Here is a 26,038-nt window from a genome sequence, read left to right on the forward strand (position 1 = left end):
TCTGTTTCCGGCGAGCGGCAACTCAAAAAAAGAAAGGAAAAAAAAATGTTGGGATCCAATCGCGGGTAATAATGAGGAACTTCTCACAGTCTGCGAGCAAAGCATAATTACCGCTGATCCAGATTAAAGCTTTATCTGAGGAGCGACTGCCACTCCAGCAAACAGCAAACACTGGCTTTTTTTCCCCCTGCGCTATTATGTCCTGCCTCAGTCGGCAGTGGATTTTCATCCGACTGTTTATGTCATAGAACCGGAGATTTTCTCTTGAGAGGAGGAGGAGGAGGGGAGGTGGTGGGATGGGATGAGGGCGGAGCAGCGAGCGGTTACAGCGATTAGAGGCTTTGTGGGGACTGAGGAGGAGGAGGCGGAAATGAAGAGTTGTGAAGATTCCTTAAGGAAAATGATCACGTAAAAACGTGAAGCTATCACGTTATTTTGTGATAATTTTTTACGTAGAACGTGAAACTGAGCTCAGTTTTTTTTTTTTTTTTTTTAATGTGGCAGCAATGCACCCACAGATCATGGGGCAAGTTATTTTTTTGTATTTGTACACCGATTATAGAGCTAGATTCAACTAGCCTGAAAGTCCTTTGAATCGCTCTCCTATTGTGGCTTCCTTTTCAATCAACTCGAGTTGATGCGAGCGCGTTCACCTAAAAATTTGCATGATAGTTTCACGTTATTTCCTGGTAATTTTCATGTAAAAACATGATGGTTTCACGCTACTAAGCCCTGTTTTTTTTTCTATGGTGGCTGCAATGTGCTTCCATGTACCCTGAAACCAGCTGTGCACGCAGTCCCAAACAGCAGCTGCGCCGTTTGCTGCGTCGGAGCGTCTCTCACCTGTCTGGAGTCGCTTTCATCACCGCGACATGAAGCCGCCGCCGCTGCAATGACGGGCTGCTGCTCGCTGCAATTTGTTTATCTCGGTGGAAACGGCACTCCGGGTGATTGACAGGTGCCACGAGATTTCCAAATCCAGCACAGCAGAGCCGACAAAAATAACATGAGAATGTTTTTTTCTTTGTTTGCTTTGTTGCACCACTGTCAATCAAAGCTAGAACTTGCTGACTGTAATATATGCATTTATTTACATGTTGTTTTTTTTTAGTATAACTTATATGTCATCTCCAGGCCCCCCGGATACTATATGGAGACCCGTTCATTCCAATGGAGTTGCTCAGCATGGATGTATTATAAGAACTGGATACTGGACTGGCAATATGGCGATGCAGCGATTCTATTCCAGTGGTCACTCGAGGTACTGCAGCTGAAAACCCCATACGGCCCAAAAAGCATTTTCCCATAGGCCGCAATACAAAAATAAACATCTGTAAAACAGCTGACAGGGTGACCTTTGACCTGGGATGCAGTTCATATTAAATCTTTCCATTGCAGATTTTTAACTCATAGTCTTTTAATCTTTCAAAAAAATATTTTATAAAGGCCAGAGAATCGCCAGAAAAGACTGACATCATGATGTCATGCGTGATGCTGTGCCTCGACTCGTTCTGATTGGCTGATGCGTCCGCATGTATGCTACATAGACATTATGGGAAGTGAGACTAAACTGCTTAGGCTCTATGGGACTGCATAATGATTTGGTTTGGTTTGTATCCTTATTTGACCGGTTGCCTACAACGAGTGACAAGTAAAAGTATCATATGAGTAACTGTAACCATAATAGATAAGACCCATTAAATAAGTGGCCCCCCACCCCGGCTTCACACACACGCAATTCATTTCAAGACTGGACCCTGGGGTTTTAAACATCTGCTCTGATTGGTTGGCAGGGTGGGAAGAGAGGGAATGACCGCTGCAGGTAAGAAGAACCATACGTGGTTTCCCATCCCAGTACCAGAGAAAGCCTCTAGATTTTAGAGAGATTCCCCACAGGGCTCTGTGAATACTCGCTAAAGTTAGCGACAAAGTTGCTAAGTTGGCAACACTGGGCAAAGGCGTCTCCGCTGACACCCAGTTTATCGGCCATCCTGCAGTTGCAGCCACTCGCCTGTCAAATGCGGGCGCGAACTGAGCGCCGTCACACTTTCACTCCCAAGGTTTTTTCCTCGGCATTTGCACGACCTCCAACTGTTAGCACAGAGTCGTAAAAAGCAGCCCAGAGGGATCACAGACGGTTGTTATCACTCAAACGAGAGGAATATGACGTCCTTGTAAGGGAAGGTCACGTTGGGACTGGACGAGCAGGCGCCTGATGTTTCCAAATGAAGAGATTTCTGTGTGTTATTGTTGATTATTATTCTGGTTCAGGGTCCAGTGTGTGACTGAGGGACCCTCAACCTTCCCGGGCCTGAGTGGAGACACCAGAGCTCTTCACCCATTTAAACTCTGTCTAAAACCAGACACTTGCACACATACCTTGATACAGATTCAGATGAGAATTAACCCCCCCGCCGTCCCCCCCCTCCACATTTCAATTACAATTCAAAGCTAGTATCTGGTCATTGGGATTCGCCAGAAGATTGTTTGACTTCACCATCTGCAGCATCTCATTTTGTCTCCTCTCTTCCTTGCAGTCCCTCAACATTATTCCAAAAGAATTCTCATCACTCCCAAAAATGTGGATGTGATGCCTCATGAAGGTCTTCTGACCGAAACGTTGCAATAAAAACCAAAGAAAGAGAGTAGAGCAGTGTGCAGGAGCTTTTTTTTTGATTTCAGTCCCTCAACATTAGAAATGGAGAAAAACTTCCATTCATCAAAATTAAGTCCCCATTGTACATTTCAGAGTTTTAGTTCTACATGATTTATTCATCATTTCATCACCGTTTGATTGCTCGAGGTCGGCTGTCATGACCAGTTTTCTAAAGTCATACTGCTGGAAGCGTGCGGTGCAATTTGCATAAAAACACACACACACACACACACACACACACACACACACACACACACACACACACACACACACACACACACACACACACACACATAATGGGAAAACAATATATCTGTTTATGGAGAAATAATGCCTCCATTGAGTTGTATTGATTGTTGTGCGGCTGTGTTTGGCAGCAGGCTCACCGTGGTGTATTTGCCAAGCTGGCAGAGGGAGGGGAAGGTTTCTTGATGGGCCTTGCGAATCTTTTCAATGATGGTCTCCAGCTCGGTTGTCAGCTCGTAGCTCTCTGCCAGCTCCAGCTTCGGGCTCTCCTTCTTCTTTTTGTTACGGTCATTTCGAACGGCTGAAGGAGAACAAAGGACTGGGATTAACATCGACGACCAGTGGCGAATGGGCGACTTGATTGTCAAAGTAAATATAGATGTCACTGCACTGAAGGGGGAGAAGAGGAGCAAACAACAAAGGACTTTGCTGCTTGGATTGACGTGTTGGTGTTTTTTTTTTTGTTTGTTTGTTGTTTTTTTTTCCCCCGGAAACTTTTTACAGGTGCAGTGAGTTACGGAGTTTTACGCTTAGACATTTCTCCAGACGGAAAGTTTTTCAGTGCAGTTCACTTCCATCAGATCTCTCAGTCAGTCGACTAGGAGCCAAACCACAGAGCGAGAAAACAACAGTTAAACACAACAGACACATTGTACTTGGGTTGTCCCCTGTTTAAAAAGTTGGTAAAAAAACAAAGTCTGGATGTTCAGATACTTGCTTTCAGTGTTTCTATAAGTTGCATTAATTTCTTTTTTTTTTTTTTTTTAGACAAAAACAAAACTTTTTCTGACGGCTATTAATAGTTATGTGTTGCACTCTGGCCAGCAATTCTATCTGTTAAAGAGGAAACTAGGCATATAATAAGGCTAATATTTCTATAAAATGCAAAAATAAAAACTCTAGGTGCTCCATAGCATGCAAAACATGCAGACTAGATTGGCCCTAGTGGCCAGTACGACGGAGGTGTGAAAGAATTCACACCTCCGTCTGATCCTGATCTACACTTCATATCTAGGTGCCAAGACTCTATCTTTAACAGGAAAGGCAAAATTTCTGCAAATGAATTCATAAAATGCTGCAAAAATCCAAACATTTTATGAAGATCAACTCGAAAATATCTGCAAATGATGGTGGCTTGAAAATGTAGTATAGCACAGTCAGGACTGTGACAATCAAATCCATTAATGGATTTGGAAATCAAACCTCAGTTGTTTTTGTTTTTTCTGTTCTGGGTACTTAGGCACTGACACACTCAATATTCACTTAGAAACAATGCAAAACTTGAATGGGTTTTCTCCCTTGTAAAAGACCCATTGTGAAAGAACATTCTTCTTTGTTCCACATTGTATTAAAATAGTTATACTGAAAATGAATTGTTTCATGTTCAACCAAGCATCATGTCAGCTAGTGGGCTCAGCCCTAGCAACACTACTGGCAGGTTTAATTATTTATGAAAATCAAAGGTTGTATGTACAGGTGGTATACAACATGTTAGAGTACATACATCTCAACCTACATCTGTGAACAGACAATAAGTCTGTCACTGAACAACACACAACTAAAGGAAGTGCTCTGATAAAAATCCAGCTACGGTAGTTGTGTGACACCAAGAGAAACGAGCTGCAGCAAATCCAGGTTGTCGTCAAGTGAGGCGGCGCACTCACATGCCAGCCGCCCTGCTTCGCTTCATTATTACATGATGTACGTCTTTGATGTCTGTCAACAGCGGCAGGCCCAAGCAAACCAATCAGGGTGCATTGCGTAACACCCAGCAGGAACATAACAGGCCTCTGATCCCCTGCACTCTTCCCTTTAGAAACAACAAGGAGCGCTGCATCCAGCGTCACTAGCGAGGCACCCAAGGGATCCTCCTCGGCTGGCGGCAGTCACATCCTCTGCCCTACTTTGCCACGGAAAAAGCGCTTTCTATGACTAAATCCGGCTTGTGATCCTGTATTTCGCTGCCACGGATGAATAGGAGGAGACGCAGCCTGGTGACGTGGGCTGGGGTTTATTTCTGGTGGAGACAGACAGTGGCACATGGCTGTCTGGAGCTGCAAGGCATAACAAAATTGGAGCACAAGGGGAAAAAAAGAAAGAGGAAGGCAAATTTGCTTTGCATAACAACCTTCCTATTCCCTGATTAGCATCAGCACCATTTCAGCGCTGATGTTACTTGCCGGCCTTCAGCCAGCTGTTATATTAGTGTCATAATTGTTTTAAACTGCACAAAATGTTCATAATATCTGGTAGTTTTGTGTAACGGTCGAGCTACAGTTCACAAGTCACAGATGCCCTCAGTGTCTTGAATCTTTTCACTTTTGATTTTTAATGTTTTTATTAAACACCTACTTGATCTTTGGTGGTACTGTTAGACCAAGCTGCCTCACTGAAAAAATATTTGTTTTGGACTGATTGCGTGAGAAGCGAACCTGAACAGGATGTTGTTTCTTTGTTCCATTGTGTAATAATGGAGTAATTATAACAATAATGCCTTTAACTTTGCAGCCATTCATTTCCAAGGTCACTTTTCTGTACATGGTATTTTTCAATCAGACATGGAATTATTCTTAGAGCGAAGCAAAAGAAAGGCAGACAAATACCAGAAAAGTTTAAGCACTCACTGACGGCGTTTGCAAGCACAGCTTCATCGAGCTCTGCACAAAGACTTCTTTCCTTCTCCCAGTTTACATGCAGCTGAGAAATACGAATTATTTCAAGGGAACGTGTCCACCTCCCCAACACTAGGGGGCGAGATGAGTCTTTTCAGTGTGTGTTAACTTCCGGTTAACCTCTTTCCTCGCACAGTAGCAAAACAACTGGAGTGCGATACACCAACGGTGTTACGTCCGTACTGGTCTTCAATCGAACGAGTTTCCTCACTGAACAGCTGCAGATGTGCTTTGCTACCATCAACGGATTGGGCAGAAATTCACAAACGTACACAACATATTACGAGCGATTTTACTGTCGACGCCCACATCTACCTGCTTTACTGAAATCATGCTTCATTAACATAACTGAGAATCTCTGAGCTGTAAACCGGGAAATCAAGATGACCAAGCGTGACTGACATGTTCAACACATTTGCTTTAACAAAGACAGATTCAAGTGACTAATAGTAATAAGTATATAATGGAATATGATATTGAATAATAATAATAATTTAATATTGAAATAATATTATAATAATAATATCAGGCTCCTCCTACTTGTTACTTTTAACCGAATAACTGACTAATTAGCAGTCAGGGAGTCATTTGTGTGTCTTATTTCTTTAATTATCCTGATTCTGACACACCGCCAGTTTACACATGCTGCGCCTCCATGTCATGTGTACATCATTAAAATCACTATAGCCACGAACATCATGAACATTCACTCTGATTACCGTCACTTGCGCAGAGTCAGAACGTCATTCGCTGACGTTAATGATTCCATACGTTCTGACCTACATCTCTGGCCTACATGTCCATAGGCCACTGGCGCACGTCTACGTAGGAGGTTTTTCCACCACGTCAACTGTGATCAGAGAGTTGACGACAACCAGCGCTGACAGCGGCAATGTTCATTTCTTCGAGCAAAGCATCAGCCGCGCCTGGATCGCATTTTTAAAAAAAAGAGCGGCTAATGGGACGACGGGACGCCGACTTCCGTGGCGAGCTGATGGAGTTTCCTGGTTCGTACCTGCCAGCGGTAACCTTGAAAGGCATGAAATGAAAGCGGGTGATGGAGGAGGCGATCATTAGCCTGTCTGTCACCAGGGTTTATAATGTCAGCAGCGGGGCAGTGGGAGTGGCCAGACTCACGCAGGGTCGCAGGGCCTCTATCATTACCGCACGGCATCAGTGAATAACAGCAGTCAAGCAGAGAATCAGGCTGGAGGAGCAGCGGAAGAACTTGATTCAGTCACTGACTGAGCGTGATGGCGTTACGAAGCAGCGATGAAATCAGAGCCGCGAGGAAATGGAGCGAATTGAGACGGTAAATAAAATGTGCTGATAAACTGCTGCTGTTTGAAGAAGAGCGCGGGGTGGTGTTTTTAAATGTGATGTTACCAAAAGAAATGGAGTGGCGCTCTGAATTGAAAATGCCGTCTCATGAGCATCTCGTGTCTCAACATTGTAAAAAAAATTTGCCACTTCATTAGCCAGCGCTCATTCTGCACCTGATGCACCGAGTCTTTCCAGGTCTCACGTCTCAAATATATCCTCTTAGCACACAGCCCAGCTCGTTTGACTCAACGCAGGCGCAAATTATTAGAGCAAATTCTGATCATACAGGGATCGGAAGAAGCTGTTTGGTCATGGATGCAGCTCAACAGGCTTGGATTGCCGCAAAGGCGAAGGACAACGTGGGGGACGTGTCGCCGCTTTCTCTTCAACAGTCTCACAAGTGAAGCCATTGGCAGCCTGATGTGAGTGGCGATCGCCTGGAGTCATTTCGTATGTTGGTGGAACAGCCAATAATTTAGCCCACTTTTCAAGTAGAGCGACAACAACCAGCGTAAGCACCATCAGTTCACTTCCGTAATAGATCAATTGTGTTCATGATGTCCTCCGTTTTAAATGGATTTATATCTTTCTTTGAATCAGAAATGGGTTTTTCCTACCTTTGACATGTTTCGGCCAAAAACATCATAAATCAAGCCAAATACACACTGGAGCTTTAAAAAGACCCTGAAGACTATTCACACTGCAGCTGTGGTTAGGTGCTATATACAGTATTAGCCGGGACAGTACACAGTATTCTCAGTCATACAGCTTGAAGAAACTATTTCTTTGGTCCAAGCCACTTTGACTAACAAGCCCAAATGGTAGCAAGAACCCACTGGCTTCACTAGCTGCGCTTCCATGAACCCTAGAATTGCTCCAAACCTACATATGGCAATAAAACCTGGTGATGGAAACAGCTCAACTTGGAAAAGCCTCTCAAATATGGCTGAAAGGTTTTGACGCTCTCATGAGGTGGTTTTTCACACGTATCCATATAGAGGGATATCGCAAAAGCAAAACAGCAAACAAACGTGAACAAACAAAAGCAAACGTGATTCTCAAGAATTACGGCTTATGCGCTTCTCACCATTCAATAGAAACACCTGCAAATCGCAATTGTACTTTGTGGAAATTCTAGAAATATAGCTTTTATTTTGCGAAAAACTTTCATGGAAATGCAGCTCGTGTTTACCGGCTGTGAAAGAGATTTTTTGGGGGGGAAACAGCTGCTCTCTTAGGTTCACTCATTTCAAGAGCAGAGGGCGGACCACCATGGAGGAAAAAAAAACTGACAGTCGTACAATCCCTCTGTATTCTGCTTAAAAATCTTCATTTGTAAAGAGAGGGGAAAAGCACAGGGGGCTGGGTGGGAATAATGGCAGAGGGAGGGGGAGGGGCCACAATCTGTTCACATGATTGTGAGTGTGTCGTTTGTCACCGTGAGGTGACAAAGTGTGTCTGGCGAGGGGGCTGCGGCCCACACTGGGGCTGGCCAGCCTCTCCATGTGATTCAGGGAGACAGCGACATGGCGAGCCCCCACTCCCAACCCCCCGCCCCCCGCAGTCTACCCAGGCCACTCAATTAGCGCCGCTCTCCAAGCAAATTACCGCCAGCACGAGCAGATACATCCTAACGATGCATTGGGCGAGAGGACGTGACAATGTATGGCTTTTTAATTTCCACAAAAGAGGCAGCGGGAAGCTGCCTGGGATCACTTGTCTCGACTCCCACAAGAGAAGGAGCTGCTACTTAGTTTTTATTGGTGTGGAGCGGCCGTAAGCTAACTTCATGCTGTCGCCACCATCTACTAAAGTGGTTTTTACTTTAGACTCCCCGCTTCCCTGCCACTCTGTTGCCTAGCTGCGTTTCCATGACAGGTTTTCCAAAAAAATAAAAGCGATATTTCTATAATTTTGCCAAAGTACAATTGTGATTTGCAGGTGTTTCCACTGAATGGTTTGAAGCGCATAAGCCATAATTCTGGTCAAATCTTGTCCTGTACATCACCTCATGGCAGCGTCAAAACCTTTTAGCCATATTTGAGAGGTTTTTTCCAAGTTGAGCTGTTTCCATCACCAGTTTTTTATTGAAATGAGAAACATGATTTTGTATGGTATTAATCTGTAAAGCATAAAAAAAGCACAAGAGTTGTCTCCACCATCCAACTGCCACTATTATGCTCTTATAATTGACTAAAATGCTCAAATAAATAAAATAAACAAAAACATTTTTATTTAACATTTGAATTAAGGTCACTTGTTTTCCACATCATGAGTGTTTACAGGAACCACACACACACACACACACACACACACACACACACACACACACACACACACACACACACACGGCTACAATCCAGCAACCAACATTAAAATGTATCTATAATTATTTTTACGATGCTCCAATTCATCGCGACTCTGTTTTGACTCATTTACAGTGTCAATGTCAGATGTCCTCATGGTGCATCGATGATGTTTCAGAGTTATAGCCGGCAATTATGTGTTATGCACGACAAACAAAATGTGATGAAGCGTCAGTCTAACAGATGCTGATGACTGTTTGCGGATGAAGGTTAAGCGTCATCCAATCAGAATTCAAACACAATGGCCTCCGTCTGGCCGACAGCTCCACCTCTCTAATAAGACGGAGTGGCTGACACGGACACACAGGACGCTTCCAGCAGACATGAACATCAGACTGTGATCCAGAGGCTGAGAGAGGAAGATAAAGAGGAAACTCTTCTCGAGGGTCAGACTGAAGGGACGAGGAGCGGAGTCGCTTGTCCCCTCAGCGCGCTCATCTCGTCCGCCCCTTCGGTCAGTGAACGCCCCACCTCCCGGCTCTTCACCTCCGTGGCTGCTGCTCCCACCACCACCCGGTCACTCGCTGGGTCCCTCTGCGGAGCCAAGCGGCGGCCCAGCAGCGGCAGCTGCCTTCCTAGAGGTGCCAACCAACAGAATTGTCCCGTATTTGACGATGAGTTGGATTTGAATGGACACGGGACAGGGTTTTTGAGTTGTCTTGAACTTATTCTCAATGACACCCACGTGCGTTTCCATCGAGTTTGCGATGTAATCTAGGTAGCTGCAGGCAATATCATAGGCCAACCCATTGACAACAACTGCACACTGACTGCATAGAGTAGTAGGCTATGAATCAGGATCTCTTGTTCTTTTCAGCTTTATTTCTTTCATTCCTTTGTAAAAGCCATCCATCCTGCACTGTATTGATTGTTGTGTAAAAATATGTTCAATTAAAAGATTTCAATACAATTCAAACATTATTTCTAATGTCTATTGGCAACAAAGCAGTGTAAACTATGTGAACTGTAGACATTTTTTGAAACCCTATTGTATGTTATACCACATTTACCACGACTGGCGAGCCACTGGCCTGTGATGGTCATGGCCCCGAGCACTGCGGGAGGGAGGCCTCCTTTATTTTTCTGAACGACAGTTGGCAATGCAAGGCCTTCCCTCTTCCCTCTCTGCCAGAGATTGGCGCTGTGTCTCTTTTAGCGAGCAGATGCAGCGCTAAATAAACAATATCTATCTGCTGCTGCCGCTTAGCGCGGCTGCTCACTAATGCTAACCAGGTGGGCGTCGAGCGCTAACCATCGTTCTTCAACCGAGCGTTCAGTTTGAGCTAATAGCCCTGATGGGACTGAAGGGGTGTGAGGCGGTGGGCGGGGAGGAACCATGGGATGTGACCTTGTGCAAGTGACACGTAAACGATTTATACGCAGGTCGCTGCTGGTTAAACGCTGGTAAGATCAAACGGAGAACGATGGATGACGTCATGACTTCATCTCCACACTGTGGCGAGGCTAACCAACACGCAAAAATATTTGCCAGCAAATGTTTCACACCAGAAATATAAACAGCAGCAGTTCCAACACCAATCTGCACAACTCCTAAATCCCCACATCACAGACATTAGCTGCGTTTCCATGTCAATTTTTTCAAAATAAAGGCGATATTTCTTAAATTACAAGTACGTACAATTGCTATTTGCAGGTGTTTCCATTGAATGGTGTGAACCATAACCCCACTTTGATGAGGATGGAGGTACAAAACATTTTGCCATAAATCTGCATTTGTATGTTGTTTGCTGTCCAGAATGGTTGTTATTTTTCTCTTTGATGACTTGTAAAAAATATTCCGTCTTCTCCTCCGTCCAATCATAACAGGCCATTTTCACAGGTCAACGAATTGGTCACGTGACCTCGTTCGTCGCGTCCACTGACGTGTAAATGCCAAAAACACACACACACACACACACACACACACACACACACACACACACACACACACACACACACACACACACACACACACACACACACACACACACGCGCGTGCGATCAAGTTGTTCCAAGCAGCCAGTTAGTTACCTCGTGATGGCATGTGTTACACTGACCTCCACCTCCCGACCCTCATTATGAATGATGTGTACCTGGCAGTGTCCATATTTAGTATCCTGGATAAATTACCAGTGAGAACAACAGACAACCACAACCAAAGAGTATTTTCTAAACGTGAGTTGAGAAGTCTGAGTGGCTCATATTAATCATTAATGATCATCTCAGAAACGCATTAAAAATACCCTGCTAAATAAGGTGCAACAGAAGTGCTCTACCGCCACGCCAGTTGAGCAGCACCAACACACACAGATAAATATATGTGTGTTGGTGCTGCTCAACAATACCAACCACTCAGGACACAAACCCTGTGTCTCCTGCAGTGAGAGCTCCATCACTGGCCTTCATCTCCACTGGGGCTTCACCGCCACTCTCACTACACTCACCTCCATGTTTGATTATATAGGGAAAAAAGGGAATTTTCTCTTTTTTTCTCATCAGCGGCCCAGTTGGAGTCGTGGTGGTGGTGGTGGGGGGGGGGTGTTGCCTGAGGATATAAAGATATCATCTTTTCCATGACTCCTCTGCTGAGGTGTGAAACAGCATAAGAGGCAAAGAGCAGTGCCCCCCCCCCCCCCCCCCCCCACACACACACACACACACACCACCACCGCCAACACACACACATACACTGGGGGGGGGGGCTAATGGAGCATGAAGTGGACCTGAACTATAAATGCTGATGCAACCAAAGAGATGGCAATAACCTGTGAAATGCAAACGGTTCCTATAGATGACGATGTAGCACCGGGACCCGGGGGGGTGTTTATGGGTTGGGGGGGGTGGGGGTGGGGGGTGTTGGCACCACAGACAGCAGCAAAGGGGTTTGTAAATACAAAGCGTTTGAAAAGCTCGCCACCATGAGCTAAGGTGGCACAAATATTTATGAGTGCGCCACCTCTGGGAGTGTTTTGTTGAGTCAAACGTCCTCTTTCCTGTTGAAAAGAACCTCTGGTGCAGTGAGAGCACTTCAGTGACTTTAGAGCTCAGAGGAATCTCCTCGACATAATACTCGATGAAATGAATCTAGTGCAGTGACGACTGGAACAAACACACAAACTCTTTAACTGCTGTCTGTTAATCCTGTCCTGTCACTTTCTAACCAATACTCTCACTGTATAATCCACTCCATAATGTGCACGATAATCTATGATAGTGTATGACATGAACCAAAAGGAGAACTTACACTGAGAGTTCCATCAGGACACAGCTGTTTGCTGTGCAGGGCACAAAGTGTCGACTTTTAGAGAGATCTTAATATTTCTGTCTGAAGTCTTCAGGTCCTTACACAGCGGGCAAAAGGCAAAGTGACGCCAATAAACCACGACAAAATGCAAAGTTTTCGGCGGCAAATCTTTCCTGTGCACATCTAGTGCAAGGCGAATATGAGTATAAAATTTTGCTCAGCGAATAAAGTTTGGCACTCTTTCCTTAGCGCCAAAGGGGAAACAATGGAGTGGACTGCATCCTCAAGTGAGGATGTCCTGGTGATGGTTGTATTAAAAAAGAAAAAGAGAAATGAATGTCAGTCGGACAATTTGAAGGAACTGCTGCGTCAACTGGCTCCACATTCGCAGAGGGAGAGAACAAATGACCGAGAGCCCATAGATCCGGAGCAGCGGCTAGCTACATGTCTGAGCTAAGGTATTAATATAAGGCTAATAGGCCATATTCTATTTTAGTAATGAATGAGATCAAGTCCCGTTGTCTAGTAATTAGTTATAGGAGGCTTTCAGTGTTGCTCATAAGGCAGGCTGCTCCTGCACACTAATGATAAAGCTCTGGGTCATGATGAATGACTGTGGACCAGGACTGATGCAGCCAGGAAACTTCCGATGTGACGTCATCGACATGCCACATGACTTTGATTGGTCAGAGGTCAGCTGGCATAGGCTCCAGCAGACCCCCGTGACCCTGAATTGGAATAAGCGGGTATAGAAGATGGATGGATGGATGGAAAAAATAACAACCGCTTTTTGGCTCCGTGGTAATTCGCTGCTGGTGTGAAAGGTTGCATTGACTTCAATAGGTTTTTTTAAAAAAGCTAATTATTCACTGCGTGAATTTGCTAACGGTGTGTGAGGACATTTATGGAAATAATCTAATTGATTACAACCTTTTCTTTCTGAGGCCACAGTGCTAACTGATAAAGCACTGTACCGCCTGCTATGATCATCATTCATGTAAAAATGAGTTCCTATATTCACACACACACACACACACACACACACACACACACACACACACACACACACACACACACACACACACACACACACACACACACACTGCCACTACAGCTGTGTAATGTGTCTGTTCCTATTATCATTTTGTCCACTACATGTAGAAGCACCATAATAATGAGTGTGTCACCACCGTTTTATCCTGGAAGTCAGTAAAGTGCACCAAATTAATTAAGCATGAGAAAAGTGGGCTGCTGTTATGATGATTACCATCATAGGTGCGATGGACTCGTAGGCACAGAATAGCTGGCTGAGGATCATCACACCATATATTCACTTAGAGCCAGTCGATAGTGTGGAGAAACACAGATTTGGTTGATTTTGGTTAATTGAATTATTTGCTTGGCGCCACTAACAAAAAGGATCCTGCAATGTGAAAACCACCATTTCTGCTGATGAGAACTGTGGCCACTGTGAAAACAGTGTTGTTCCCATTTGTTTTTCAATTATTATTTTCACCTTGTCTTATTAAAGTGTTTGAACCTGGACTTTAGTCTGAGGACCGGTTCACCTCCACCACAGTCCAAGTCAAATCCCAGCTGCTCCCCAGTGTCCTCCAGCAAACAACTGCCAATACTAGCGCACTTAGCAACACAACTTCATACAACATCACACACCTGGTACTTCCCACAATGTGCCTATGGGGGGGCGACACTCACATTCTTTGGACATTCCCACTCCGAAGCACTTCTGCAGGCGGCAGTACTGGCAGCGGTTCCTCGTCACCTTGTTGATGATGCAGTTCTTGTCCCGGTGACACGTGTACACCATGTTCTTCTGGATGCTCCGGCGGAAGAAACCCTGCAGAGCCGGACACACACACACACACACACACACACACACACACACACACACACACACACACACACACACACACACACACACACACACACACACACACAGGACGCAGATGATCAGAGGTGGCAAAAGTATTCACATTCTGTACTTAAGTACAAGTATGGATACTTGGGTGAAAAAAATACTCTGGTAGAAGTAAAAGTACTGATTCATCGCCTTCACTCAAATCAAAGTAAGAAAGTACAGATTCTGAAATGTACTTAAGTATGTGTATTTTTTGCAGCTAATGAAATAATACATTGGTTGATGAGCTGAGGTGCTCTGAAATAACCTCAGTCTTAAATATGATTCACTTTTATATTGAACTACATAGCAGCAGAGTTCAAATAGCTCCACTTGAAGCAAGAACGGCAATCATAGAAAAAGTGACTTTTAAAGTAATTTGTATCTTTCAAACTCTTTTAAACACAAAAGTCCAATGTAAGGGGTAGAAAGCACAGATATTGCACAAATGCAGGGAGTAAAAGTAAAAAGTCATCAGAGAAAGAAATACTCAAGCAAAGTAACGATACCTGAAAATCTACTAAGTTACAAGTATTTTCTTCCTTCCCATCTCTGGAGATGATTAAGGAACTGGTTTGTTTCCTGAAACATCACACTGTCCCAGAGTCTCTATAACAAAGCCTCAGACGCTCCATCGTTTCATCACCATGAAGGTCGATAGAGAGTTCGAGGGCTCCCACCGGGACCACTGTGGGCCTTTATGTGTTCAATTTTTCGCCCGGAACAGAGTGACGATGGCGAAAAAGAGTGGGAAGACTCCCCGCTATCAAGGAGAGAGGCTCCTGGTGCTGGTGCTGTCCGCGAGATGACTGAGGACTTTGGTTGTGCTAAAGGCAGGAAGAAACCATGTCTGAACTTGACAAGGTGACATTGAGCCTCAGCCAAAGCCCAAAGGCACTTCTCTTTCAAAAGGGCCGCTGTCATTGTAATTCAGCGGTGCAGCTGATAGGTCTTACTTTAGTTTGAGAGTTAAAAGAGACATAATTAAATGAGTGTTTAAAATGTGCCTTATCAGTGCTCGCTACAGTGGAGAATTTCAGGGTGGATCAGGGCTCCTTTATTTGTCATGAAGCCGGCGATGAAGCGAGTCCACAAGTTATTAAGATGAAACACGAGCGTGATTTTTTTTTTTTTTTTTTAACATGGTTTGAAGGGAAATGTAAGATGAAGGTTGCTGAGTTTTCAAATTGGTCAGTTCCGGCTATGATGAACTCTTCCAGGTCTCATGTCCCCCAGTGGGACCCGGAGAATCTCCAGAGTCTCAGTCCAATTAGGAGAAGGCAACAAATTCCCTTTGGAAGTTCAGCTGATTCAAAGACAGTAGCTGCGTTTCCATGACCCCAAGAATTGCACAAAACCTAAATATTGCAATAAAAAACTGGTGATGGATCCATATAGAGGTATATGGCAAAAGTGTCATGGAAACTCTTTTTTTGGCATTTAACGTCAGCGGACGTGACGTGCGGGGTCACGTGAGCAGTTCACTGACCAGTGAAAATGGCGCGTTATGATTGGACGGAGGAGGAGATGGAATATTTTTTACAAGTAATCAAAGAGAAAAATAGAACAACCATTCTGGACAACGTAATTCTGGTCACTTCTCGCGGGATGAGATTTGACCAGAATTGCAGTTTATGCTCTTCACAACATTCAATGGAAACACCTGCAAATCGCAATTGTACTATGCAGAAACTTAAGAAGTATTGCTTTTATTTTGCAAAAAACTGCATTAACAATAATTAAACCTGCAAGCAGGGTTTGTGAGACTGAGCCTACGTGGCCGCCGCCGACTCCCGATAACCCCCGACCTCTGCTGACGACCCCCGACCTCTGTCGACGCCTGACGACGCCCCCCGATATCTGCCGAATCGAAGATGTCGAAATAATCATAAGCCTGTGTATGCAAATGATGCAGATTTTTCACCTCCAGTTTTTTTTTTGTTTTTTTTTTTGATGAGGCTGTGAAATATATATTTTAGGCCTTGATGAGACAAACACGTGGGTGTTTGAATGAGCTCCGCTTTTGCAACCTTGAAAACAAACGCTACGAACTCGGTCATTTCTGCGTCTACATGAAATGGGCTGGATCGTAAAGACTTAAAGTGGGGGAACAGAATGTCCAAATTGTGACACATAAATACCCTGTCAACAGGCAGAACATGATCAAAGCAGCATTTTGACGGTAGGAAAGCCCGATTCAACATGTACACAAAGATTCACATGCCTATACAAATTAATTTATTTCCTTAGTTGCAGTAAGGAGAATTGTGAATGCCTTACCTCACAGCAGTAGGTAAAGGGAGTGAGCAAAGGGCTGAGCTGCAGTTATACATCTGTCGTTGTGGGGTGTTGTCCAGTCACAAGCCAGCATTTATGATTGTCATGTTTGAATAGCCAATAGTACTGTCCCACATTGCTGCTTTGATCATGTTCAGCCTGTACTGTAGGTACCCGTTAAAAAAAAAACAAAAACAAAAAGTTATGCAGTCAGTGTTCTGCGTTGCGGATCTTTCATGCTCAAAGCCGATCCAACATTCTAAGAACTATATCCATAAATATAAACAATTAACACAATGATTTAGAGGCTGGTAAACATTGTTTATTGTCTTATACTTTGTTCAGTGCATAAAATTTTAAAATTGGAGACAGCAGAAAACAAAGTGCAATTGCATGTGATATATTCATATTCAGTTCAAAAATGGACAGGACATTTTTGGGTGATTTTAAACAAGTGGAAATATCTCAGTTCCTGTTTGTCGTATCAAAAGAATGAGAGCATACATCACATAGAACTTGATGAGACGAACGTGTGGGTTGCACGAATTTTTGACTTTACTAAGGGGCGCTACGGCCATTAAAGTATTTTTCTCATGTCTCGGTTTTTGAAACCTTGGAAACAAATGCTTCCAACTCGGCCATTTCTGCATATTTAGCCAAGGTCTTCAGGAATCTAACTGTGTGACTTTTATCCAAGTGTGAATAATGGTGTAGGCGTGGCCAGTAAATGAACAGACTGTCCGACTTGGGGGGGTTTAAAGGAACTTGAAATATCTCACTTTCTGTGAGTTAGAGAAAAAGTTAGAGCGTACGCAACATAGAGCTTGATGAGATGAATGCGTGGGTTTTTTGATGCACATCGATGCGACATTCCTAGGGGGCGCTATGGTCATTTTAGTGTTTTTTCACGTCTCGGCCTGTAGGTGGCGCTCTGGAGGAGCGCTTACCCTGATTTTGCCATCACAGGAAGGTTTTCACAGCCTGGACAAGTGATCATAATTTAGTGCGAATCAAAGCATGTTAAGAGGGTGAAAATGGGGTAGACAGTCCCCATTTTCTCTAGGAGGCGCTATTGAGTGGATGTGAATTTTTTTTCAAGAAATTAAAATTTGGGAAAGGTGTGAAAATGGGGTTCAAAATTTTATTTCGAAAAAGACCTTTACTTTGAAGGGCCGTAAAATGACAACTAAAGCTTTTATTACAAAGTTTGTGATGATTAAAGGCCATGAAGGTCTGGTTTACATCATACTCCGATTTCAAGTCTGTCTCACCTACGGTTCCTGATCCTTGTGTTTTGAGATTTTTACAAACAAGTGAAAATATATCACTTCCGGTTTGTTTTGGGTTATTGGTTAGCGTTTATGAAAATTAGGTAGGAATTCACGGAACACGTGGGTCTTTGTCCCATGTGTCTACGACCTTTCCTAGAGGGCGCTATGGCCATTTTAGTGTTTTGGTCTATGTTGGGGGCACTATTGAGCCTATTAAGTGTGTAAAATTCTTTCAAAAAAATACATTTTTCAACGGTTCTGACCTGCATGCAAGATTGTGCGAGGATCCAGGTATGTTAAGGGGGTGAAATTGGGGTTTGAAGAGGCGTAACCGAGAAAAATAATAAACATACGAAGTACGCCTTGCGATGACCTGCTCTTCTTCAGAGCTGGTCTATCGCTGGGGCTCAGTCCCGAAATACATAAAAATCAGACAATACACTGTAGCAAAGCCAGCGTGGCAAGCTCGCGTTGATAAAGCATCCAGTGCTTGAAACAACCTCCTCCTCCCAAATCACGTCACACGCAGTGCCACACTTCATCTTCATGTGTCTGAAAGCTTGAAGGACAGCCATAATATAAAATGTGTGGCTCCTCCTCTTAAGAGTCCCGGTTCCGCTGAGGCGGATGCAGATGCAGAGGAGCCCAGCGACTTCACGCTACGAGCGTCTTTGCACATCTCTCCCCTCTCGATATTAATTTGTACTTGCTCCGGGGGTCTTCTACAATGATCATCCATCATTTCAGCCTTTTTGCACATGTTTGCTGGCACTTGTGCCCGAGGAGCCCCGTTCAGAATGGGTTGCGGGGGTGGAGGGAGGTGCCGGGTGGGGTGGGGGGTGGGGTTAAAACTCCATTTACCAGGGCGGCCGCTGACGGATGGGACCTTGCCTTTTCATTAGCGAAGCAGGATGCATGATGGGTAACAGATTAGATCACGGGGCTGAAACGGCTCACTCCGTGGCCCATCTCGGCACACGGCCTCAAGCATCCGTCAACATGTGGACCCCCCCCCCTTCCCCCGACCACCACCCCCACCAACAGCAGCCTAGTAGATATGGACCAAAAGCAGCCATTCAGGCTTCAGCCTTGATGACACGCGGCAGGCTTGAGGTCACCTCCACTCAATTGGTATTATTCATTTTCTTAATAGAGGCCTTTATCCCAGCTGACGCAGGTCGGCCGTGTTGGGAAGCGTCGGCCGCCAGCACTGATGGATCGCCGGCGGAGACGACCTGCGACGTCGTCAGCTGCAGCTGCTCGAGTGTGTTTCAGGTTGGCTGCAAAGCCCAAGGCTGCGCGGGTGCTTATGTCACTCAACCTGAGAGCTGACAGGTCATTCAGCCTTGGAAGACTCGTGGGTGTATCAGTGCTGGTGGTGGTGCCGCTGTTTCAAAGAGGGGGAGCTCATTTACAACGTGCAATTTGTCCACGTGTTTGTATTCATTTTGCAGGTCACTATGTGAAGCCTTGTTGCCACCAATCCAGCCTACAGTATGAATGACCAAACGAGCTGACGCGACTGTGTTAAATTTGAAGTATCATAAACAAGTGTGATGATGATTCTGTCTTAATTACAGTGGATTCGTCGAAATTGAAAAGCAAAGAGGACTAAATGAGCAGCTGTTCTCACTTGCAACTGTTCCGCCGTCTGTGTGTGTGCTTCCAGCGAACTGTCAATCAAAATTCAGATGCCCATTGAAGCTCAACTTCAGTGGACTTTAATGGACAGAGATGCCACAGAAACAGCAGATGAAAATATAATCTGAGATCAGTTTCTGATTGTCAGAAGGTTGGAGGAGAACTGGAAATCCTTTTTGTAGAGATTTGGTGGATTCCGTTGGGACAGACACATCTAATGGACAAACAGCAGTAATAAGCATCAACTACCCCAACTAACTAACCACTACATGCTGGGATTAATAAATCTACTTTAATATTACACTCAATTAATGTCAATTATGGCTATCGAGCCCCATTTGGAAAAATAATTAGGCTGTCTGAAGGTAATAGATGCTTAACCATGTTACTCCCAGATGCCCTGGATGAAGGAAAGTGATGGTTCTGATTAAACAAAAGGTGTGTCTACTGCCTGGAAGCTGTAACTGTGTGTGTTTGTGAGCAGCAGCAGCAGCTTCCTGGACTCCTTCATCTGCAGAAGCCTTGCGGCCACCAGCGTCTGACAATCCCGTCTGCCCCTTTTTGATATTTTCTCAATATAACCTCTGTACTTGCCAGCCCAACTCCTCCTAGTCTCTTCCTCCCCCTTTCAACTTCCCCTCTGCCTCCCGCGCTCACCCTCCTCCTCCTCCTCCCCCCTCTCATTGCGTTCTGCCACCACGGGACAGAAGCGTTGACCCGACTGAGAGTGTTGGTGCTGCTCTGATATTTTGCCGGCGCGAGTCCCGCAGCTTAGCTCATTTGAAGCTTATAAACGTGCAACCAAAGGAAAACCCTTGAGCCGAGTGTTGTACAGGAGTGTTTACCTGGGTGGTGGGGTGGGGGAGGAGAGGTTGGGTTAGCTGCTGCTGCTGCCGGGCTAAATAAATGATTGGATGTGAGCTTTAGCTGCGGGGACACACTCAGTCCTCATGCAGCAGCACAGCGAGTCGCTAAACTCAGTTTCCGTGCTTGGTCTCAGCATCACTCACACACAGGAGAGGCAGCAGGTTGGAGAGCTTCTTGGAGGGCTCTGAGTTAAAGTGGTTGAATGACACACAGACACTGACTGTGCATCCCTGCAATACAAAATGATTGTTCAGAAACCACTGAACTGAATTTTCTTTATCTTTACAACTTTCTACACTGCGGACAGATACTGAAGACATCAACTATATGAGCAAGATCTATGTAGTTATGCAGCAAAGAAAAACATGTTCAATAACTCTGAATATGCTTTTTTAAAAAGGTTTTTTGAACAATTTCAATGTAAAACGTGTTACTTTACACTTTTTTTGTTCCCTCCATAATTCCTTGTGTGTTCATACGTAGTTTTGATGCCTTCAGTGAGAAAGTGCCATGCCAATAGTCATGAGAATGAAAGAAAAGACATTAAAATTACAGTGTTGGTCCAAACTTTAATCTGCTAGTGTAAGTACAGCATCACTGAAATGCAGGTCCCGCCACTGCTTAGCAAGCTACTGTAGTGCTGACAGGTGTCTATATTGACGAGGAGAGATTTGAAATCGTTTTTAAACTTTAAATAGCACCAGACTTAAAAAAGCAGTTCATGTCGTAAAGTGAAACCACCTGGCATTTAAGATTGCTCATAACCAGTTTCTCTCCACTGGCAGCATCAACGTTAGCGCCGCTAGTTGGGAGCCACTGTCGTGTTTACTGAGGCGCTGCAGTGACTGCTGTTCATCCCCACACCAGCCGCCACCGCCGCCGTGGTCTTTTGTCTGCGTCTTTAGTGCAGATAAGGCCGTGTTGAGCAGCAGTGTCAGGGCACGGAGGCGGGGAGGGAGGGATCAGGGCTCAGCCACCTGGGAGACGAGGCCACTTCCCCCCGGACTGGATGAAGTGCACCTCCACCAAGATCGCTCTCCAACATCTTGTTATCTTAATGGGCCGAGGATCAGGTGTCAGAGCGACGGTCTTGGGCCGTCTCCTTTACAGATTAAAAAACGAAAGTGCCGCCCGTGAATTATTTAGTTACAATCCAACCCCTTGTCCACCTGGCCCGTTCCCCGCCCCCCCCCATCTCCCCACTCCCAACTCCCTTCCCCTCTCCTCCCCCGCCCTGCCGTCGACTGGCTGTCCCGCTCGCTCTCTCCGGGCTCCGAGCTTTGTGCGTTTTCGCAGCCGAGCCGAGGGGAGAGCAGAGCGGCAGATTAGCTTTCGCTCCTGGTTGTGTGTGGACATCTTATCACTGCCGTGGAAAGTGGAGAGGACACTGGAGACTGTGGGTGGGTGGTGGAGGTGGTGGTGGTGGTGGTGGTGGGGGGTGTTCCAGAAAAATGAGTCGTGCAGGTGAGAGTGGGGTGGGTCTGGAGCCCAGACAGGTAGACTCTAGCACAGGGGGGCGCAAACTGTTTGACTGGTGGGGCCACAGTGGGTTCTACAGTGTGCCAGAGGGGGGTAGCGGAGCAGCAGCAGATGGATGGAGTGTTTTGGTGAGCCACCTCATAGGAGGAAACAATCTATCATGGGATATGTAGAAAACATGTTGCTTTAATGTCAATGTAAAATGAACAAAAGTGTTATAACTAAATATGTGTCTTTGAAGCCCCACTGTATTTTGCTCTTTATTGAAATTAAATTTAAAAATTAAATTAAATTAAATTAAATTAAATGTTTTAAGTGAAATCAAAACAATGAAAAAAATGGATGAAATGCAGCTATTTTATGACTTACTTACTATTAATATATTTTCTTCAAGTTCGGCGGGCTGGATTAAAAAGTTTAATGGGCCGCATTTTGCCCTGAGGCCGTAGTTTGCTCGCTTCTGCTTTAGGGAGTTCAGAGAATGGACGAGGTAAAAACAAACAAACAAACAAAAAAACGGCCCAAGACGAGTTTGGAAAAAAAAAAAATGTAAAAATGTATGAACAGGTCCAGTGCATGTCAGGAATACACAGTGTCAGTGGGATTGAGAATAGAACTGGAGTGAAATTGTTATTATTATTATTATTGTTTTGATTAAATTGCTTTACTATTAACACTTATTACCACATACGTAGTAAGCGGTGTAACTTGCAATACAAAACAATGCAAAAAAAAAAGGAAAAAAAGAAATTCAAACGGTACACTCACTAATGACTTTAGGACAGGGACACAATTAAACACTATTAGCAAAGCAAATTGCCTCCCCCAAATATTGTAAAATATTATTTTGTATTATTTTTTATGTTATATATTATTGTAATAGTTTTTAAACACTTAACTAAAAAAATATGGCTGAATGAACGTTAACAAACAAGTTTGGATTGCAAAGCAGCCAGTCATGCACACTATGGTTGAAACATAATGTCTCGGCTAAAAGGCAAATTAATCAAAAATATATTCACAATAAAAGTAAATAAGTAAAGATCCTGTTTTGAGGCGTAAAATGCAATGCTTATATGTTTCAAAAGCCGATTTAAAAGAATAAATCTCTATACTAACTAAAAAATAGAATATAATACAACAACATTGTTGATACCACAGTGGAGAAGTTTGCAAAATTACAGCAACTGTATAGTACAAAAAAGATGAATAATTATATTATTATAATAATAAAAATAAAAATAAATTGTAGGGTATAAAAGGAAAACAAATAGATTTACGTCTTATGAACAGGAAAACAATAACAATCTTATAATCAATAAAGAATTAGTTGGATAAACTCACAATGCAGTTTATTACAAGTCTGCGAAGGTTCTCAGTGATCCAGGTCATCACAATGTTGACTGGATGTAAGAACAAGTCCAGTTGCCCCAACTGAACCCTTCCACAATTTATGACAAGCTTTTCTCACACACTTCTCCAAATCCACAAGTTTTCTTTCACAGCAGAAGCTTCCTTCCTCCCATTAAGGAGTTTTACACGAAATATTGCCCACTGAGAACAAACGGACCACTGGAAATCCTAAAGTCCCAAAGGAACAGTTTGAGGGCCAAAAGTGGTGGTTTGGAAAATAAGAATCAGGCACCTTTTGTTGAGCTTCACCTGCCGCGGCAGCAACAGAAACAAGCTGGAATGCACAGAAGGCGTCATTGTCAAAGTACATGTGAAACCTCAGCTGATAAGGTGCAAACAGAGCGACAGTCACGACTGAAGACTGGAGAAAGCTCTCACAGACCCCCACTCTTCTCTCACATTCCTCTGCAACCCCCCTGAAACCCAATCAGTGCTTATCTGTCCATCCAAGCACCTGAAGTGCACAGATGCAGCGGCAGATTGAAAGGCGAATACAGCAAGAAAGAGAAAGGACAAAAAGGAAAAGAAAAAAGCAGTGCAAGAAAAGAAAACGGGGGCGGGGGGGAAGATAACCAGCGAGAGACTGAATGAAAGAGCCGTCTGACTCACCACCAAATAGCGCTGGAAAAAAAAAGAAAAGCTGCGGCCACAGAAAAACTGAAGACAGGCCACTGAGACACATGGAGAAAGGAGAGAAAAGACGAGGGAGGAGAGAAAGAGGAGGTTTCAGGTCACCCAGTCTTTCACTGACGCCCCACTGTGGCCCCATTCTTCTTCAGGTTGCAGCCACCCATTCAGCGCTTGTCTTTCGGCTCCTGGACCTGGTGGGGTGGGGCGGGGTGGGGGCCCCCCCGCAGGGATCACAAGCCATCTTCAAGCTCCAGACCCCCCAGCCCCCCCAACCATTCTACTCACTTACACATTGTCTGCATCTCCTGGAAAACACACTAGCTGCGTTTCCATGAACCCGAGAACTGCACAAAACCTAAATATGGCAATAAAAACTGGGGATGGAAGCAGCTCAACCTGGAAAAACCTCTCAAATACGGCTAAAAGGTTTTAACGCTCTCATGAGGCGGTTTTTCACACGTATCTATATAGAGGTATATTGCAAAAGTGTCATGAAAACAATTTTTTGCCATTGACACGTCAGCGGACGTGACGTACAGGGTCACGTGACCACTTCACTGACCAGTGAAAATGGCGCGTTCTGATTGGACGGAGGAGGAGGCAGAATATTTTTTGTATTTTGTATCTTTTGTGTTGTCTCCTGTGTTGGTGAGCCAAAGCCACATTTTCTATTCGATTCTACTGTAAACAGTGTTTAAGCTTGGAACTGCTTCCAGTGTGTTTCTTCAATACATTTATTATTTTTTATAGTCGAACAAGGCAAAATACCAGGAGGATTTCTGAGAGTTAATTGTTTGGAGAACTTTTCCCAAGGAGTTAACTGTGTTTTTGAGGCACTGTTTTTCACTGCAGCAAAATAATATTGAGAGTTTTGGTGAAGGAGAAAAAGAGGGAGCAGAAATAAAAAAGACAAACAAAAAGTTGCAAAATATTACAATATAATGCATTGTGTATTGTTTAGTTTTCCAGTAATTACTGTTTAGACAGCGATTTTAGAAGACTGTGAGATCATTAATATCGCACTGTGTCCATATACCACGATTTTCTTGTTGAAAGAAGGAGTCTGAGTCCGGAAGTAATACACCAAGCATCAAGACAACGGTGTTACTGAGCCAACCAGTAAACAGGAAACTGGTGAACTGTTGACACACTTAGAGGGCGTGTGCGGTCGCTCTGCACTGTCAGTATCATAGAGTCATTGAGATGACTCTGAAAACACTGGAAACTCGGAGGAAATACAGCTACTTTATCACTGACTGACTATTAACATCATTTCCTCAAGTTCTGCGGGCCAGATTGAAAAGCTTAATATGGACCCAAATACGCATTTGGCCCAAGGCCCATAGTTTGCCCATGCCTGCTCTAGCATAAAGTGCTCAGTAGGTGGCGCCAGCCAAGTCTGCTTGAAAAACACGCACCTAAAAATGAATGCTTCTATCAATACACACAAAAAAATCAAATCTCTGCTTCCTGGTGACAGCTGATTGATTCGTGAGCAACGGGGAATGGCTGCACTCGGTTCGCAGGTCGCCCCCTGGTGGGAGTGGAGGGATGTGGTGGCACGACAATCTTTCCTGTCACTTCTCCTGCACCGCCGAGGCGCTGACAGTTTGATTTTATTCTCTCTCTCTCTCTCTGTTGGCACTCAGTGTTTCTTTTACAGTGTACAACGTTGACAAATCACATTACGGAGTGAGTGTTAACTCCGGGCCGAGCCGTACAGATTACTGTGACAGGCTGAACGCCGGCGGAGAACAGACCCGACGCTTCCACGTCCTCCCCTCTGCTCTGAGTCTCGGCGGTGAAGAGTCGACTCACCGAGGCCTTTTGTCATCAGCAGAGGATGAAAAAGACATGAGGAGTGGACGGGAGGAGGAGGAAGAGGAGACTGAAGATTTGTGCGCCAGCTGCAACTGGGCGAGCTGCGTGTGCACAACGTGAAAAGCCATCGAGAAAATGGCAAAACATTAGCTGCTGCGCTAAAATCTGAACTGAAATGAATCAGGAAGAATGAGCGATCACTGCGTGTGTTTCC

At 44.5% G+C, this 26,038-nt stretch overlaps 1 protein-coding gene across 2 annotated transcripts in view; it reads right to left on the minus strand.

The window, feature by feature from the left end:
* Window positions 1-26,038, minus strand: part of LOC142905010 (retinoic acid receptor beta-like) — a 149,653-nt gene that overhangs the window by 25,787 nt on the left and 97,828 nt on the right. For both annotated transcript variants that reach the window (XM_076051466.1, XM_076051467.1), the window contains 2 exons: window positions 14,224-14,365; window positions 3,043-3,203 (listed from right to left, as the gene is read on the minus strand). In XM_076051466.1, coding sequence (XP_075907581.1) covers window positions 3,043-3,203; window positions 14,224-14,365 — 303 coding nt within the window. The remainder of the gene's footprint in view (window positions 1-3,042; window positions 3,204-14,223; window positions 14,366-26,038) is intronic.

Source organism: Nelusetta ayraudi, unplaced genomic scaffold (genome assembly GCF_046127955.1).
Source record: "Nelusetta ayraudi isolate G7.1 ecotype Tasmania unplaced genomic scaffold, CSIRO-AGI_Nayr_v1 ptg000135l, whole genome shotgun sequence".
Classification (NCBI taxonomy): domain Eukaryota; kingdom Metazoa; phylum Chordata; class Actinopteri; order Tetraodontiformes; family Monacanthidae; genus Nelusetta; species Nelusetta ayraudi.